The following is a 16,090-nucleotide window of genomic DNA, read 5'->3' as shown; positions in this document are numbered from 1 at the left end:
ACTAAAAGGAACAAAAGAGGACAAGAAAACAGAGAAACGCTAGAAACAGAAGACAGTAAAACATGAAAGCAGATTACAGTGGCTGGCCAACCACGAGAATAAAAAGGGAAAGTCAGCCACTCTGCAACACATTAAAACCTCCACCCTAAAAGCACTAGGTTGGAAGACACAGAAGGACAAAGGACATGCACTAAAACCTATATAGAAGTATAAAACCCACTCTCACAGATAAAATGTAAAACTAAAGCTGCTATGGAGGCATTGTCGCCCAACGCCGAAGGCAAGGTGCTGGGAAAGTTAAAACACTGCTGCAGAGCAGCTAAAAGTGGGCAGTCATTTGGGAGCCACAGTGACACTGAGGTGTGTCCTCGCAACGGAGTAGGTAACCATGCATTAGCCACATATGGCCAATGTGGAGCCGGCAGAGGACAACTAATTCCCTGCGAGAGGCCCGCATGGAAGACTTCCACACATTCATAGTCTCCTTAATGACACGCAGTTTGTTATGCATGCTGTTATACCATTCCATCTCCCAAAGCCAGAAAACCCTGTGGTGTAAGACTGAACGCAAGTCAGCTTCGGAGATGCCTATCTCCAGAAGGGGCTCTGTAGAGCTGCAGCAGCGTGCAGCGATCTGCACTTCAATTGGTGTTGCTCAGGCAACGGAGGGCATTGAGGTGCTGCCAGCACTTCTGCTTAAACTGATGAAGATAAGGGAGCTAAGTCAATCGAGTGTCAAAAACCAGTCCTAGGTTTTTATATGTCTCCACTACAATGAGTGGATTGTCATTAAGGTAAAGTGTGGGTTCCGGATGAACGATACGACGCCGACAGAAGTGCACGACACACGACTTTGCGGCTGAAAACTGGAAACCGTGGGCTAAAGCCCATGATTGGGCATTGTGGATTGCTCCCTGGAGGCACCACTCAGCAACAACAGTACTGGAGCAGCAGTACAAAATGCAGAAGTCGTCTGCATACAGAGAAGGTGAGATGGAGGGCCTGACTGCTGCCGCTACACCATTAATGGCCACTAAAAATAGAGAGACACTCAATACAGAGCCCTGCGGGACTCCATTCTCCTGGATATGGATGGAACTATGGGAGTCACTAACTTGGACACGGAAAGTACGGAGCGACAGGAAGTTTTGGATAAAAATTGGGAGTGGTCTCCGGAGACCCAACTCATACAATGTGGCAAGGATATGATGTCGTCAAGCCGTGTCGTATGCTTTACATAAGTTAAAAAAGATGGCAATCAGGTGTTACTGTCTGGAAAAGGCTGTTCGGATGGCAGACTCGATGCGATGGTCACAAGATTATCAGTGGTAGAGCAATCCTGGCAGAAGCCGCCCTGACATTGAGCCAGCAAGGCATGTGACTCCTGGACCCGACCCAACCGCTGACATACCGTACATTCCAGCAGCTTACAAAGAACGTTGGTGAGGCTGATGGGCCGATAGCTATCCACATCAAGTGGGTTTTTACCGGGTTTGAGCACTGGAATGATGGTGCTCTCCCGCCACTGCGATGGAAAGACACCATCATACCAGATCCGGTTGAAGATGATGAGAAGATGTTGCTTGTAGTCAGATGAGAGATGTTTTATCATCTGGCTGTGGATCCGATCAGGCCCAGGAACTGCGTCGGACAATGTGTAAGGGCACTGAGGAACGTGTAGTGAATGAGAGGATGCTCCCTTCCGGCCGCCGTTTGAGTGTGCGAAAGGCTGGGGGTAGTTCTCCGACGCAGAGGCTCAAACAAAGTGCTCGGCAAATGCGTTTGTGTCGGTACATAACTCGCCATTTATGGTAACACCGGGGACAGCTGTTGGGGCCTGGTACCTGAAAAGACGTTTGCCCAGACTTGAGAAGGTGCCGTGTGGCACCCAATGGTAGAGACGTATCTCTCCCAACACTCCTTCTTCCATTGTTTGATAAGGTAGTGAACACGGGCACGGAGGCGTTTAAAGACTATGAGATGCTCCAGGGAAGGCAAGGTGTATACGTGGACAAGGAAACAAAATTCCCGGATTTCCCGGTTAAAAATACACTTTGTCCCGGGTGACAATATATTTTCCCTTATCAATCCTTTGAACGGTTATGGTTTTATACACAGGCGTACAATTTCCCGGCACTTTAGAAAACGAAACTTCGGTGCGCTTTTGTAAGCCGTTCGTAGCTCATGCCACGTGATCTCACCAGCCGATAACAGTGGATATTCAGAGCATAGGACACATGATGTAGCCAGCCAACAGCAACATCACCGTTAAGTAGCATGAACACACAAACAGCGAAAGTTAATAGTTTAAATTAATATAAATAGTGTTGCTACAAGAAAAGCAAAGCTTTCACATATAATATTGTTCTCAAGCAGCAAGAGAAGCTAAGCTTTCGCATATACTGTTGATCTTTTTTGCGCCTGTTGCACTTTAAGAAATCACACAAATGTGCCAGTAAAATTTTTAATAATGACATAAATGTCTGATCTTTAGGGTTCGAAATTCGTCAAAATGGCTCGTCATCAAAGAGTTGATTTTTAAATGAGAGTCAAACCCTCTGTGATTTAATAAATTCATGGTACATTCCTGCACTTAGTTCACCTTACGTAAAAGGATATTTACTTTGAAAGTAACGCTTTTAAACCACTATTTGCGATATTTTCCCGCGGTCTGTTAGAAATAGTTTAGTTTCAGCAGTTGCCAGAGAGCGCAGATAACAGGCGACACCGCGCTTGAGTAGTTATCATGATGTACAAAGGCTGTATGTACATACGTATAAAACATTGAAAGATCATACATTATGTCATAAAAGAAACAAGACATCAGAGGATACTGCAAGAGTATCGAAATTTCGTGAACCATATTAAAATGTGCACATTTAAAGTGCATACTTAAAGTGCACATTTGTATGTCCAGATTGACAATGAAGTAGACCTCAAGCTGAGATTAAGCTTTTCAGTGTGGTTTTGGGGATGTAAATTTTCTTGGAGTACCAGTACTGTATTATATCAAGTTCGGTTCTTTATTATGGCGTAATGTCATACGTGCTAGAAAATGAAAACGTGCACTTGAAATGCAGCGAACAGTTGAAACTAGCCAATACTGTGGAATTAAACATTTCGTTTCAAATACATTGACTGCCTCTGCGGAAAAGGCTAACAAAATTCAAATTTCTTTAGCAAACAGACAAAAATAACTTCATTGTTCCACAAGGCGGTTAATGCTCGACTGTCAGAAAGGTGGAAATAAAATAAAATCTGAAACTAATGACATATTTTAGCCTTCCGTAATTATGTGAATGTGTTTTAATTCACTTGATAGCTCACGGCCAGAGATATCTGTTTTGTTTTCATTTGACGTGAGAGTAAACGAAGCAGAAACAGCATAATCACTAAATTTAAACACGGGTCATATGGAGACTACTCTGTGCATCAGCCCCGGATCTACGACATTTGTGAACCAGGTCAATACTAAAAAAAATCGAATTTTCAAAATATGTTCATCTTGTAGCGCACCATCTTTCTGAAAAGTCCAAAACATAAAATATATGTATTCGAGGAAATGTAAGACATATTATTTGGTCTTAAAAGTATGACAAAGTGCAGTGCCATGACTCTTTATAAAGCATTTTTCTACTGCACGTCCAAACTATAATCAGGAGAGTGGAAATTGAAATGTGCTATGGCGCCTCTCCTTCTCCCAGTCGGCCGGTTTGACAGCCTGCCCCTCTTTAAAAAAATCTCGCAGTTAATAGCGGATGGGATTATTTGTAATCGAGAGAACAAGAATTCTTCAGAAAATTGAACTTTTTATTGCCTATTAGTTAACAACTTGCTGTTTTGTGTGGCATAAAATTAAATACAGGATATACAAAATCAATACTGACAAGAGATAAGCAAGAAATTACACATTTCTTCAAACCTTAGCACCTAGTATTTTTTTTCTCTCTAATCTTGCTACAGCGTTACATGGCGGGCTTTCCTTTCTGTGAACGAATATATTACCTCATCAAAGTTTGTCAAATGTTTTGCTACATGAAAAATCGAAATGTCGTTATCTAATACTGAAAAAGCTGTTAATACAAATAATACCCAAGACTGATGTGGTTTCTCGATCTGATTTCGTCTATTTTGTCACTGTCTACTACATAAAACAAAATAGGCCTTTCTAATATGGTAGCAATTTTGTAAAACACCAAATAAACAAGACTGTTTTGGCACAAATGGCCATTTTTATAACATGACAGAATATAATCCAAGAAGTACCAATAACAAATGCCTATTAGGCCTACAACAAGCAAAAAGCTTTATGTTCGGAAATAGTTTCACATTTCATTCATACGCACCACCTTCTCAAGCATAAGATCGAAAAGTAATATTACGAAATTTTTATATAAATTTGGAATTGTCTTATTCTTCCATAATTTGTGTTGTCCCCGTTTCTTCTCCTTCCTCGTTCTAACAAACAATCTTGTCATCAGCAATTCTGTAGCTATTGCTGCCATTGTTAAAATTTGTTCACCAATTAACTTCACTAACCCTGCCAGAATCACAGGTTTAGTTATCCGGCGATTATTTTCCGGTTAGGTGTTATTACTTGTTCGAACAACACGTTTTCCGCATTACTTCCAGAATAGAACTTACGCAGCTGCTAGCCGGGGACTGTACTACTGGTCCTTACAAGTGTAGCGATCTGGCCAAAACCTTTCTGTCAAAATTTTTTTTCTTGGATACACTGAGAAGATAATACGTAATCTTTCTCACCTGTTATTCCTGTCAGTCGTTTATTTCCATTCTGGTAGTCTGAATCTATGGATTTCGCTAGTAATTATAAGAATGCTGATCATTCGCAAACCCAATCAACCACATAATCAGACAGTGATTGGCATTCATCCGTTCGGCTTTACTCCCTCAGCTCGTATAGCCCCGTCCCCTTTTGTCTGCGGAAAGTTTATTTCTAGATCAGATGAGGATTCTCCTGACAGAAACATCATGTACACTATGCATGCATTCAAAAGTCAACTTATGATTCATTCAGAAATCAACTTAAAATGTGTTCAAAACCAACAGGGAAGCGTTTCAAAATCATATGAACTGGATGCACTGGATGCACTGGATGCTAGGCGCTTTGTGAAACAAGTTTTTTTCCTCAAGAATATGAATCTGGTGCCCCCTTTTCCCGATAGCATCTAACTGCTTGCTGCGACTGCTTGCACAGCGAACAGCCACATTCCTGTAGCCACAAGCGGGAGAATCTACTACTCAATTGTGACTCACTCAACTGCGAATGCGCATTAGCCCACTCGTAACTGCTAAAATGAATCTAATATAAAACCCTTTGACACGTTTTGCTGATAGCAGCCGCTTGCATGAGCACTGTGTATCGTTGTTGTATATGGCGCACTTCCTTTGCAATTTAAGTTATTTTCGTTTTTTTCTCTTGTTTATGTTTTATTGTTGAAGTATTACTCTGCAGTAGCGGAATACAGTAATATCCTTTGTTAGAACATCGGCTCTTACCAGTCAAAATTACAAAAATTTAACTGAAAACTAAAACAATGAAAAATTCCCGTAATTCTAAAAATATCCCTGGTTTTTCCTGTTTTTTTTCCCAGATGAAAAGATTCCCGGGTTTTTCCCAGCTCTCCCTGGTCGTACACACCCTGGAAGGGTGCCGCTTATGCTGCTGTAGAGCTCGCCTACGTTCCTTAATTGCTTCAGCAACTTCCGCTGACCACCAAGGGACTGCCTTACGCCTTGGGCACCCTAAAAAGAGAGGGATCGCATTTGCTGCAGAAGAAACAATTGTGCTAGTCACCTGCTCAACCATCACATCGATGTTACCATGTGGGGGAGATTCAGCAGTGACAGCAGAGTTGAAAGTTCCCCAGTCCGCCTTGTTCAATGCCCATCTAGGCATGCGTCCGTGTGCCTGAAGCTGGGGCAGTGACAGGAAGATGGGGAAGTGGCCACTAGCACACAGGTTGTCATGTGCTCTTCAGTGGAGAGATGGGAGAAGTCCTGGGCTGCAAATTGATAAATCAATGGCCGAGTAACTACCATGTGCCACACTGAAATGTGTGGCGGCCCTATTATTTAAGAGGCAGAGGTAGAATTGTGCCAGTAAAGTTTTGACATTCCGCCTCAGCCAGTAAGCAAGGTACCACCCCACAAGGGGTAATGGTCATTAAAATCTCCCAGAAGTAGGAAAGGTTTAGGAAGTTGATCAATCAGTGCAGCTAATACATTCAGGGGTACTGCACCATCTGAAGGAAGATATACATTGCAGACAGTTATTTCCTGCGTCATCCTTATTCTGGCAGCCACAGCTTCAAGAGGGGTTTGAAGGGGCACATGTTCACTACAGTCCGAGTTTAAGACATAAACGCAAACTCCACCTGACACTCAATTATAGTCACTACGGTTCCTGTAATATCCCTTATAGCTGCAGAGGGCAGGGGTCTGCATTGCTGGGAACCAGGTTTCCTGGAGGGCAATGCAGATAGCAAGTGTAAAGCTTAACAGTTGCCATAGCTCAGCCAGGCGGTGGAAAAAACCGCCGCAATTCCACTGGAGGATGACATCGTGAGACTGGGAAGGCATGGAACACTCAATGAGGCAGTTTACGCCTCAAGAGTCACCTGCTGCCACCGATTTATTGCCTGAGCAGTCTATATCCATTGTGAATGAGGGTCTGCCGAGGTCTAGGTCCTCAGCGGACGCCGAAATCTCCACCCCATCCTCAGCCGCAGAGCTTGTAGGTAGCAGTGGTGTGGGTGCCACCGCAATTTTCTTGGTCTTAGGGGTTTTCTTTTTGGATTTCTCTTGCTGCTCCTTGGGTTTCCTCCCTGGCTGGGAGGACTTCACTGGCTCAGTCTCCAGAACTGAGGATGAGCGTGAAGTCCTACAACCAGCTACTTTTGGGCTCTTCAGCCACTGGCGGGTGTCATCTTTCCCACTAGCAGAAACCTGGGAAGGGAGTGACCTAAGAGACCCCTTCCTAGCGAGAGAAGCCGAAGAAGACTTACGCTTTTCCGGCTTAGAAGTGCGGACGGACGTCCCCGATGGTTGCGCGGGGGGGGGGAGTTGTTGCTCCAAAGTAGCTGGTGCAGGAGCAACAGGGCGGGAAATGCCCCCCTCCATCAAGGGGGCAGGTGTAGTCTTCTGGCTCTGAGAGGTGACCTGGGTTGGCAGAGCTGATGGTGCCAGAACTGTTGTAGCAGCGGCGTAAGACAATGTCATACGCACAGGATACAGGCCTTCAAATTTTCTCTTAGCCTCAGTGTAGGTCAGACTGTCCAGGGTCTCGTACTCCATGATTTTTCTTTCTTTCTGGAGAATCCTGCAATCTGGCAAGCAAGGTGAATGGTGCTCTCCGCAGTTGACAGACGGGAGGCGGAGCACATGGAAGATTGGGATGTGATGGGGGTCCGCAATCTCAGCATGTGATGCTGAAAGTCATATGACTGAACTTCCAGCATTTAAAGCACCGCATAGGGGGAGGGATACATGGCTTTACATCACTGCGGTAGACCATCACCTTGACCTTCTCAGGCAATGTGTCACCCTCAAATGCCAAGATGAAGCACCAGTGGCAACCTGATTATCCCTTGGACCCCGATGGATGCGCCAGACAAAATGAATGCCTAATCACTCTTAAGCTGGCGTGCAGCTCATCGTCAGACTGCAAAAGAAGGTCCCTGTGGAATATAATACCCTGGACCATATTTAAGGTCTTATGGGGCGTGATGGTTACAGAAACATCCCCAAGCTTGTCACAAGTGAGTAACTCCAGTGACTGGGCAGAGGATGCTGTTTTGATCAAGACTAACCCAGATGTCATTTTGGACAAGCCCTCCACTTCCCCGAACTTGTCCTCTAAATGCTCAACAAAAAACTGCGGCTTCATCGTCATGAAAGATTCCCCATCAGCTCTCGAACATACAAGGTACCGGGACCAGTAAGATCCGCTGCCATCCTTAGCCTGATGTTCCTCCCATGGTGTGGTCGAGGAGGGGAACGATTTGGGGTTGCACTTCTGTGCATTGAACTGAGCTTGTGATCACTTAGATACTGCTGGTGTTTCACAACCAGCAAGAGATGATGGACTACACTTCATTGTGTGTCATGCACCCTGATAACACCCACTCCAACCAGGGGCCCTCCCCACGGGCGCCACCCAGCCGCAGCAACAGCCACCTGGCAGGATGGCCATTGCCGGGAGTCCCGATGCCCCAGGGGGATGGGCATCTACCCCTTAGCATACATGGGGAGTTAATGGCGCAGGCATCAGCAGAGTGATCCCTGTGTGGTCAGGGGGCTACAACCAACAGGGTAAATGAGGGCCCCACCACAACACACTGGCTACCGTGCTGGATATCAGGTGCGAAGAAGTCGATGGTCATCATCATCGCAGAAATCGACACTGCATAGTGCATGGTGGAAGACGCACCCAGGCAGGTGTCCTCGTCCAAGAGATGGAGAATGGGCAGGACTGCAATGCAATGACGAGAAAGTGGGCTAAAGATCTCAATGCGTGATGGACACGATACACCTTGTAAGATGCCCTTCCCCAATTGGCTTGCTCTTCAGGAAAATGTTGAAGAATGGAGGTCAAGCCCTACAGGGGACCATCACATAAAGACTGAAACATGTGAAACTCCATTTAGTTGCCTCGTACGACAGGTAGGAATATTTCGGGCCTATTCTAACACCCGGACCTGTAGGGGGAAGGGAGTCCTGTTAACAGTACATACCAGATGAGAATGCTACTTCTTTAGCAGGTTAAGGGGAGTGGTTTCCAAAGATGGTGCATCAGGAACCATGTAAGGCCTTCAGTTCCTGTAGTTTGTGTCCCTTAATTTGGGTATCTCACTTCAGGGATACAGGAGGGTGGTCATTCCCACAACTGATACAGATGCAGTGAATTTTCACAAAATGGCCAGCAACAGTCTACACAAATTGGGTTATATGTATACCTGGAAGACATACAGGGTGACAATTACTGAGCTACATGAACTAAAATCGTCATAACTTATGAATGGTTTGCATTAGAACATTCAAATTGCACTTTTGGCCACGGGGCATGATGGGAATTAGTAATCACTGTATGGTTTGGTTTAGCGACAAAGCCCTCTTTAATTTGGATAGGTTTGTCAATAAAAACTGGTGTTTTCTGGGACAGAAAATCCACATTTCACGATTGAGAAGTCTCTTCACCCTCAACAGGCGATGGTGTGGTACACAATTGTCCAGCCACAAAATAATTGATGCAATATTCCTTGAGGGCACAGTTACACTACCTTCATGTACCAAATGATACATGAAGATTTTGGAAGAGGATTTCATCCCCATTATCCAAAGCGACCATGATTTTAACAAGATGTGGTTCATGCGAGACAAAACCTTACCCCATTGAAGCAGAAGAGTATGCCCTGGAGCAGCTCTTTGGGGACCGCTTTCTGGCTCTGGCGTACCCAGAGGCCACTGGCATGGGCCTTCACTGGCCACCATGAATACATCCAATTCCTTTTTGTGGGGCTATATTAAAGACAGGGTGCAGAGCAGTATCCCCAAAACCATTGCAAAGCTGAAAACAGCCATTCAGGAGGTCATCAACAGCACCGCTGCTCCAACACTTCAGCGGATCATAAAGAATTTCGCTATTTGTCTGTGCCCCATCATCGCGAATGATGGCAGGCATATTGAACATGTCATGACCTAAATCCAAATATCTGTAGCAATGTTTACATGTTGAATAAAGCGTGTGCATGCCACAGTTTGTAACTAATTTACTTTTTTTCATGTAGTTCAGTAATTGTCATCCTGTATGTTGAAATGTTGACATTTAAAGCAACACAATGGGGGCGAGGAATATGGCTTCACAGCACAACAGGGAACTATAATTTTCACCTTCTCTGCAGTTGAATCCTCCTCAAAAGCAAAAGATGAACGATCCACTGTCAATCTTACTGTCTAGCGGGCTTTGATGTACATGTTGTACAAAGTGGATCTCTTGATTCCCCAAGTGTTTACACAGTTCTTTTTCCATCTGCTGTATCACGTCCAAGTGAAAAATTAAACCCTTCATCATGTTTAAGTTCTTATTAGGTGTTATGGTGACAGATGCACCACCAAATTGTTTACAAGGGAGTAATGACCACGACAGGGTAGGATGTGCCATCTGAATTAAGGTGGAGCCACTTCATAATTCAACAGGGGAAGAAAGTTTGCACATTTTGTTTTTAATATTCTTCACAAAGAATATTGACTTAGCAGAGAGAAAGGACCCTCCATCTAGGTGCGAACCAGGAACTGAGGGGAATAAGTGTCTGCAAGTTGTTTGGTTTTACATTCCTCCCAGTGCATGGCAAGGAGAGCATTCCTGGGGTCGCAATGAACTGAACTTAACTGTAGTCTGTTTAAAGAGACTGCTATAAATTCAGTCCTTTCACGATTCCAGAATTCTGCCAAGGTATTGCTTCCTCAAGCACCTACTCCTTGATATGCACAGAGAGGTGACATCTCTGGCATCGAAAGTGCAATTCCTATGTGGTTAGGGAGCTAACACTGTATGGGTACCTGATAACTCACCATATAGACTGGCTACCATGCTTGGTATCGAGTGCCCTTCTCCTCACATACTAAATTCCTGGAGGAAAACTGGCAAGGGTGGAGATCAAACCCAGTTGTTGGGACCAACATACAATAATCACAATCCACTGTGCAAAACAGAGTGATGAAATGGCAGAAGCCGTAAGCTATGTCCCATGAGTGAGTTAGGCTGTCAGCAGGGAATCTGTAATACAAAATAAGTCTGACAAAAGATAAAATCACAGTGTGAAATTGCTGCACAGGAAAGGAAAAAGTATTTCAATAGCTTAGGGGCCCATACTTGCCACACATGTACTCAAAAAAAAAAAAAAAAAAAAAAAAAAAAAAAAAAAAAAAAAAAAAAAAAAAAAGAGTTTTGAGCCGCTTGGCAGGGCTTCCACACCAAATCAACTATAGGGGCTCCAAAACAGTCTCAAGGGCCCTATGATCCACAGTAACAAGGTCCTCTGGGTCTTCACACGGACTGGGGAATCTAAGGTTATTGCCTCTATTTGGGTTATCTCAATACAATTTATGGCAAAGTACTTAAAAATAACTTAAGTATATAGTGATACAATTCAGTACTACTAATTTTACTAACAAGTTACACTTACTGGTTCATGAGCTTTCTGTTTCTTTTCCTTCTCTTCTATTTCCTTTTGAAGCTGCTGCTTATGTTCCTCATCTAAATTTTTTAATTTCTCTTGTTTCTCAAACTCCTTCTGCATTTCATATTCTTTGAACTCCTGCCTTCTCTTTTTATCAGCTTCAGCTAGATCAGCTGTTGTCTGTGGGAAAGAGATGTCAGAATTATTTACTTTCTCTCAATAGCACGTGACTAACACCAGACCAGTCTGTAATAGCATGATTCACTACCAGCAGTTATGAGTCTGACTATAATAACTTATATCAATTTCATTTCTACTGTATAATATTTTATTGGTGTTGTTGATGGCCATGAGAGGAGAGGGTGTGGAGTAGGAGTAGGAGTAGGAGTAGGAGTAGGAGTAGGAGTAGTAGTAGTAGTAGTAGTAGTAGTGGTGGTGGTTTTGATGGTGATAGTAGCAGTAGGCCCTCAGGTCCAGTGGCCAGAAAGAGTGGCCTGTATGTGCAAGTGGTGCTTTTTGTGTGTGTGTGTGTGTGTGTGTGTGTGTGTGTGTGTGTGTGTGTGTGTGTGTGTGTTCTATAATGGGACAACTTTTAGTAGTCTGTTTCATTGTGCCTGTTTGTGAATGAATGCCTCCTTTGTGTGGAGTTGAGTTACACATAAAATGTTTCTAACACTGATACTCCCTATCGATTGACCCATCCCTCTTGTCACTTTTCCTCAACTTATTCTCAGCTCTTTCATCTAAGTCAATTATTAATCTAAGTGATGTCTGGGTCTCCAACTATGAATCTTGTGTTTTGTTTCATTCATTGCCACCTATCCTGGAACATAACTGAAAATTTTGATCTATGATTTATATTTCTTAGCAATAGAATGCTGGTATCTTCATAATGTCCGTACTAACCTTTGCAATTAATTTACGCAGATCTTCAATCTGAAAATTTTGATCTATGATTTATATTTCTTAGCAATAGAATGCTGGTATCTTCAATAATGTCCATACTAACCTTTGCAATTAATTTACGCAGATCTTCAATCTCAAAAGTATGAGGATTTGAATGATCAAGATGTTCTGGTGGTATCTTGAGGTGTTCTGTGTCAATCCCATTACGAAGTTCATATTCTTTGATTGCCAAATGTCTGAGCCGTTCCAGTTCTTGACGCTTCAATTCATCTAGTTTTGTGCGCACTTGATGATTCACATATTCCAGTTCTTGAGCTATTTTGCCTGTCTACAAAATAAAAGTGTGACTGCAGAATACTGTAATACATATGTATATAAAAACAAAGATGAGGTGACTTACCGAACAAAAGCGCTGGCAGGTCGATAGACACACAAACAAACACAAACATACACACAAAATTCAAGCTTTTGCAACAAACTGTTGCCTCATCAGGAAAGAGGGAAGGAGAGGGGAAGACGAAAGGAAGTGGGTTTTAAGGGAGAGGGTAAGGAGTCATTCCAATCCCGGGAGCGGAAAGACTTACCTTAGGGGGGAAAAAAGGACAGGTATACACTCGCACACACGCACATATCCATCCACACATACAGACACAAGCAGACATATTTAAAGACAAAGAGTTTGTTTTTATATATAATTTTTCCCACGTGGAATGTTTCCTTCCATTATATTGAATCAGTAATACATACGTAATTATATATAGAAATAAAAGCTTCAAAAATGCAGGCTAACACTGAAACTTCAATCAAATAGTCTTTCACAGCAAAGAACATCTCAGTTACCAGAAGAAACACTTGTGATAAGAGTTTGCAAGTCACTCTCATAAATACAATGTGGAATAACTGTTCTCTGATAGCAGTTAGAGCAAACAACAGAACTAGGATGGTTGCCTGTTTGGTGTAGGCCAGTGCCGTTTTGTCACTGCTGCCTCTAATCCATACACTATATATATCATTGTATGAAACACTTACTGTTACCATGATGCCTTTCCTGCCCTGTGATCTACAGAGGCCTGGCCCAAATGCACTGCACCATTGAACAGACTGATGCTTGGAAGTACAACACTGTAAATGCCCTTTTTCATAAATTTGTACACAATATTGTACAATGACACTCAGGAATGCGACCAAATTTTTATCTGTTTTGTTTTTTATTCACACACTGATAATTACCTCCAATGAAAGCTTACAAGGGAATGGTCCAATTCCACATGTCACAACCTGCATTGAAATTTGTTGTATATGAAGAATACATCGAAAGAAACACAACGTCAAAATTTTAGCTGCTAAGACACACCGCAAATACATTTAAAAAATTGTTAAAATTGCCAAATTTGTAGCTCACCAGACGACTGGAGGAATGTACACCCCTACTGCATCTACAGCAGACAGTGCACATGCAACACGGCAAGCACCTAGCTTTGACTGATGCCAAATTGGTAAACAGATAACGTGGCACAATGCGAATGGAATTGTAAAGCAAATTTTAGTTTCCGCTAACAGTTACTCTGACAAAATTGTTCACAGTTAATATTCACTCAAATCTACACTCGTGTATATCCATAACACCTTGCAGCTGCCTCTGCAGTATCGTAAAGTGTTAACAATGGCAAAAAAACTCTATTAATTTTCTGTTTGTTTATCTCATACATGGTTGTTAATAGCATCCGTCTTTATGTAGGATCCAGTTTCACAGTAGTGTAGAAGCCAATTAATGTTTTTAACCTCACAAAGATTAAATATGAAGAATGTAGTATGCAACTGAAATCACCTATTTCCTATGAACATCTACATATGTGTTATTTATTAGTTAATTTCTTTGAAGTTCATTTGAAGGAATTGAGATTAGCTAAAAATTGTGTGGAAAAAATTAAAATAAATAGAAAATAACAGACGATTTCATGAATTGAGGTTTGAATGATGATTGTTGTGCTAATTAACACCCAGAACAAAAATACAGTATCTTGCCAGCTCACGAAAACGTGAACAATATTAACTTTCAGTGACAAAGAAAAGGCTGTAAATTTTTTGGTTAAATTAAGGAAGGAGACAACACTTAAAGTTAAGCAGTGTGCAAAGCTGTTTTCATTTTAAATCTGAAAGTGAACTATATCAATAGAAAAAGATATAAAAAGCATGAAATATGCATCAAAATGGAAATGGCAAAAGCGTGAAAAAAACTATTTGGAAGATATGGAACTGTCATTAACAGGTAATGCTACAGAGAAATTTTTAGCTAGCGTGAAAATGAAGCTTCTTGTTTTCCCCTAAAACGCTGAGTATAAAGCCAGTCAGACCGATTTCGAGCAAGAAATGCATTCAAGGCAAATTAGGAGCAAAAATTTAAAAAAGAACTGTTTCTAAGCACAAATTCTGTAATTGACATAGCAAAATCAGGAAAAATGTGAGAGAATAACTTTCAGTACTACATCAGAAACATCTTCTGACGAGTTGCAGAAAATAATTCACTGCTTTTGTTGAACTTGTGGTCTGGACGCCACAACACCTCTGCCCTCAAGAGAATGGTGTAAAGACTGTTAACATAATTCAGATACCATCTGGACTGAAAGTATTATTCAACCTTTCTAAAGAAATTTTTCAACAGTGTAAAGGATGTGAATGTATGCTTCCCGGCGTATACAGCTGGCAAAGAGTTCTTCGGGTTTCGAGCCGGGTGGCGGTGACTTCAAACTGCGACGTTTCGACGAGTGACATACTCATCATCTTCTGGCGAAGTGCCGAGACTTTGTGGATGCCGGTCCCCAGTTTGAAGACACCGCCACCCGGCTGGAAGCCCGAGAACTCTTCACCAGTGTAAAGGATTTTTTCAGAAAACTGTTGAACAATATAATTTTCAATAGCTGTTTGTGATTTCAGGTTTATCAGCATAATAGTACTGCTAAACTTTAGTCATTTGTGGATAGTCAGTTTGCTTCACCACCATGTTTTACCAATTTGATCAAGTATGCAACACCACATGCAGAACAATGGCCATGACCATGTCTCATGCATCCCAATTCTTTCTAAATATAACTAGTAATAACTGTGACATGCTTTCTTTTAACAGGTTTAACTGATGTACGGACAATGTTAGTTTTCATTATCCAATAGACAATTCCCATTATTGTGATGACTAGGGAATAAAGAAGTTAGTAGATTACACACCATTCAAAAAATTATCGTATGAACTGTACTACAGGAACTGTTATAAAATATCTTGTCAACAAATTAAAATTCCAAATTGATCGAAGTCGTTTGTATTGTAACATCATGCACTGCCTTGATTTTCTTTCCTCTACTTGTTTAAATGTCTCTGAGCTCTAAGGGACTTAACTTCTGAGGTCATCAGTCCCCTAGAACTTAGAACTACTTAAACCTAACTAACCTAAGGACATCACACACATCCATGTCCGAGGCAGGATTCAAACCTGCAACTGTAGCGGTTACACAGTTCCAGACTGTAGCGCCTAGAACCACTCAGCCACCCCGCCCGGCTTCCTCTACTAGTCACTTGTGCAGTAATTACATCTGCAACAGTTTAGCTGTTGATATGAACTGCAAGTTTTAAAAAATTAATGATTTGAGTCTTTTTGGTATGACTTAAGTGCTTAACATTCACACATGAGTGCACTTCATGTTATGCGACATTACATTCTCTTTGTTCACCAATTCTGTGCTAGGCAGGAAGGGCTGTACAAACAGCTGTTTTAAGTAGCTCTTCATGTGGAAAAAATGAGTAACTTTAACATTAACAAAAAAAAATACTTTCAGTGTGAGACTTAGTAGCTAAAATTTTGACAGTGCATTTCTTATCGTATATTCTTCCTATGTGAAAAATTTCAGGGTAGGTTTCAACATGTCGGATCAGAACATTCTCTTGTTAGAACTAAACAGAATCGAAAGAAACTATCCCAAAAACTACAGCA

At 42.0% G+C, this 16,090-nt stretch overlaps 1 protein-coding gene across 2 annotated transcripts in view; it reads right to left on the bottom strand.

Moving 5' to 3' along the window:
- LOC124794807 (nucleobindin-2) overlaps positions 1-16,090 on the bottom strand; it is a 101,623-nt gene that overhangs the window by 68,346 nt on the left and 17,187 nt on the right. For both annotated transcript variants that reach the window (XM_047258464.1, XM_047258465.1), the window contains exons 4-5: positions 12,211-12,435; positions 11,208-11,381 (exon numbers count right to left, since the gene is read on the bottom strand). In XM_047258464.1, coding sequence (XP_047114420.1) covers positions 11,208-11,381; positions 12,211-12,435 — 399 coding nt within the window. The remainder of the gene's footprint in view (positions 1-11,207; positions 11,382-12,210; positions 12,436-16,090) is intronic.

The sequence above is a fragment of the Schistocerca piceifrons genome, chromosome 4 (genome assembly GCF_021461385.2).
Source record: "Schistocerca piceifrons isolate TAMUIC-IGC-003096 chromosome 4, iqSchPice1.1, whole genome shotgun sequence".
Classification (NCBI taxonomy): Eukaryota; Metazoa; Arthropoda; class Insecta; order Orthoptera; family Acrididae; genus Schistocerca; species Schistocerca piceifrons.
Note: the sequence above shows the minus strand (reverse complement) of the source record. Positions and strands in the feature narration are given on the sequence as shown.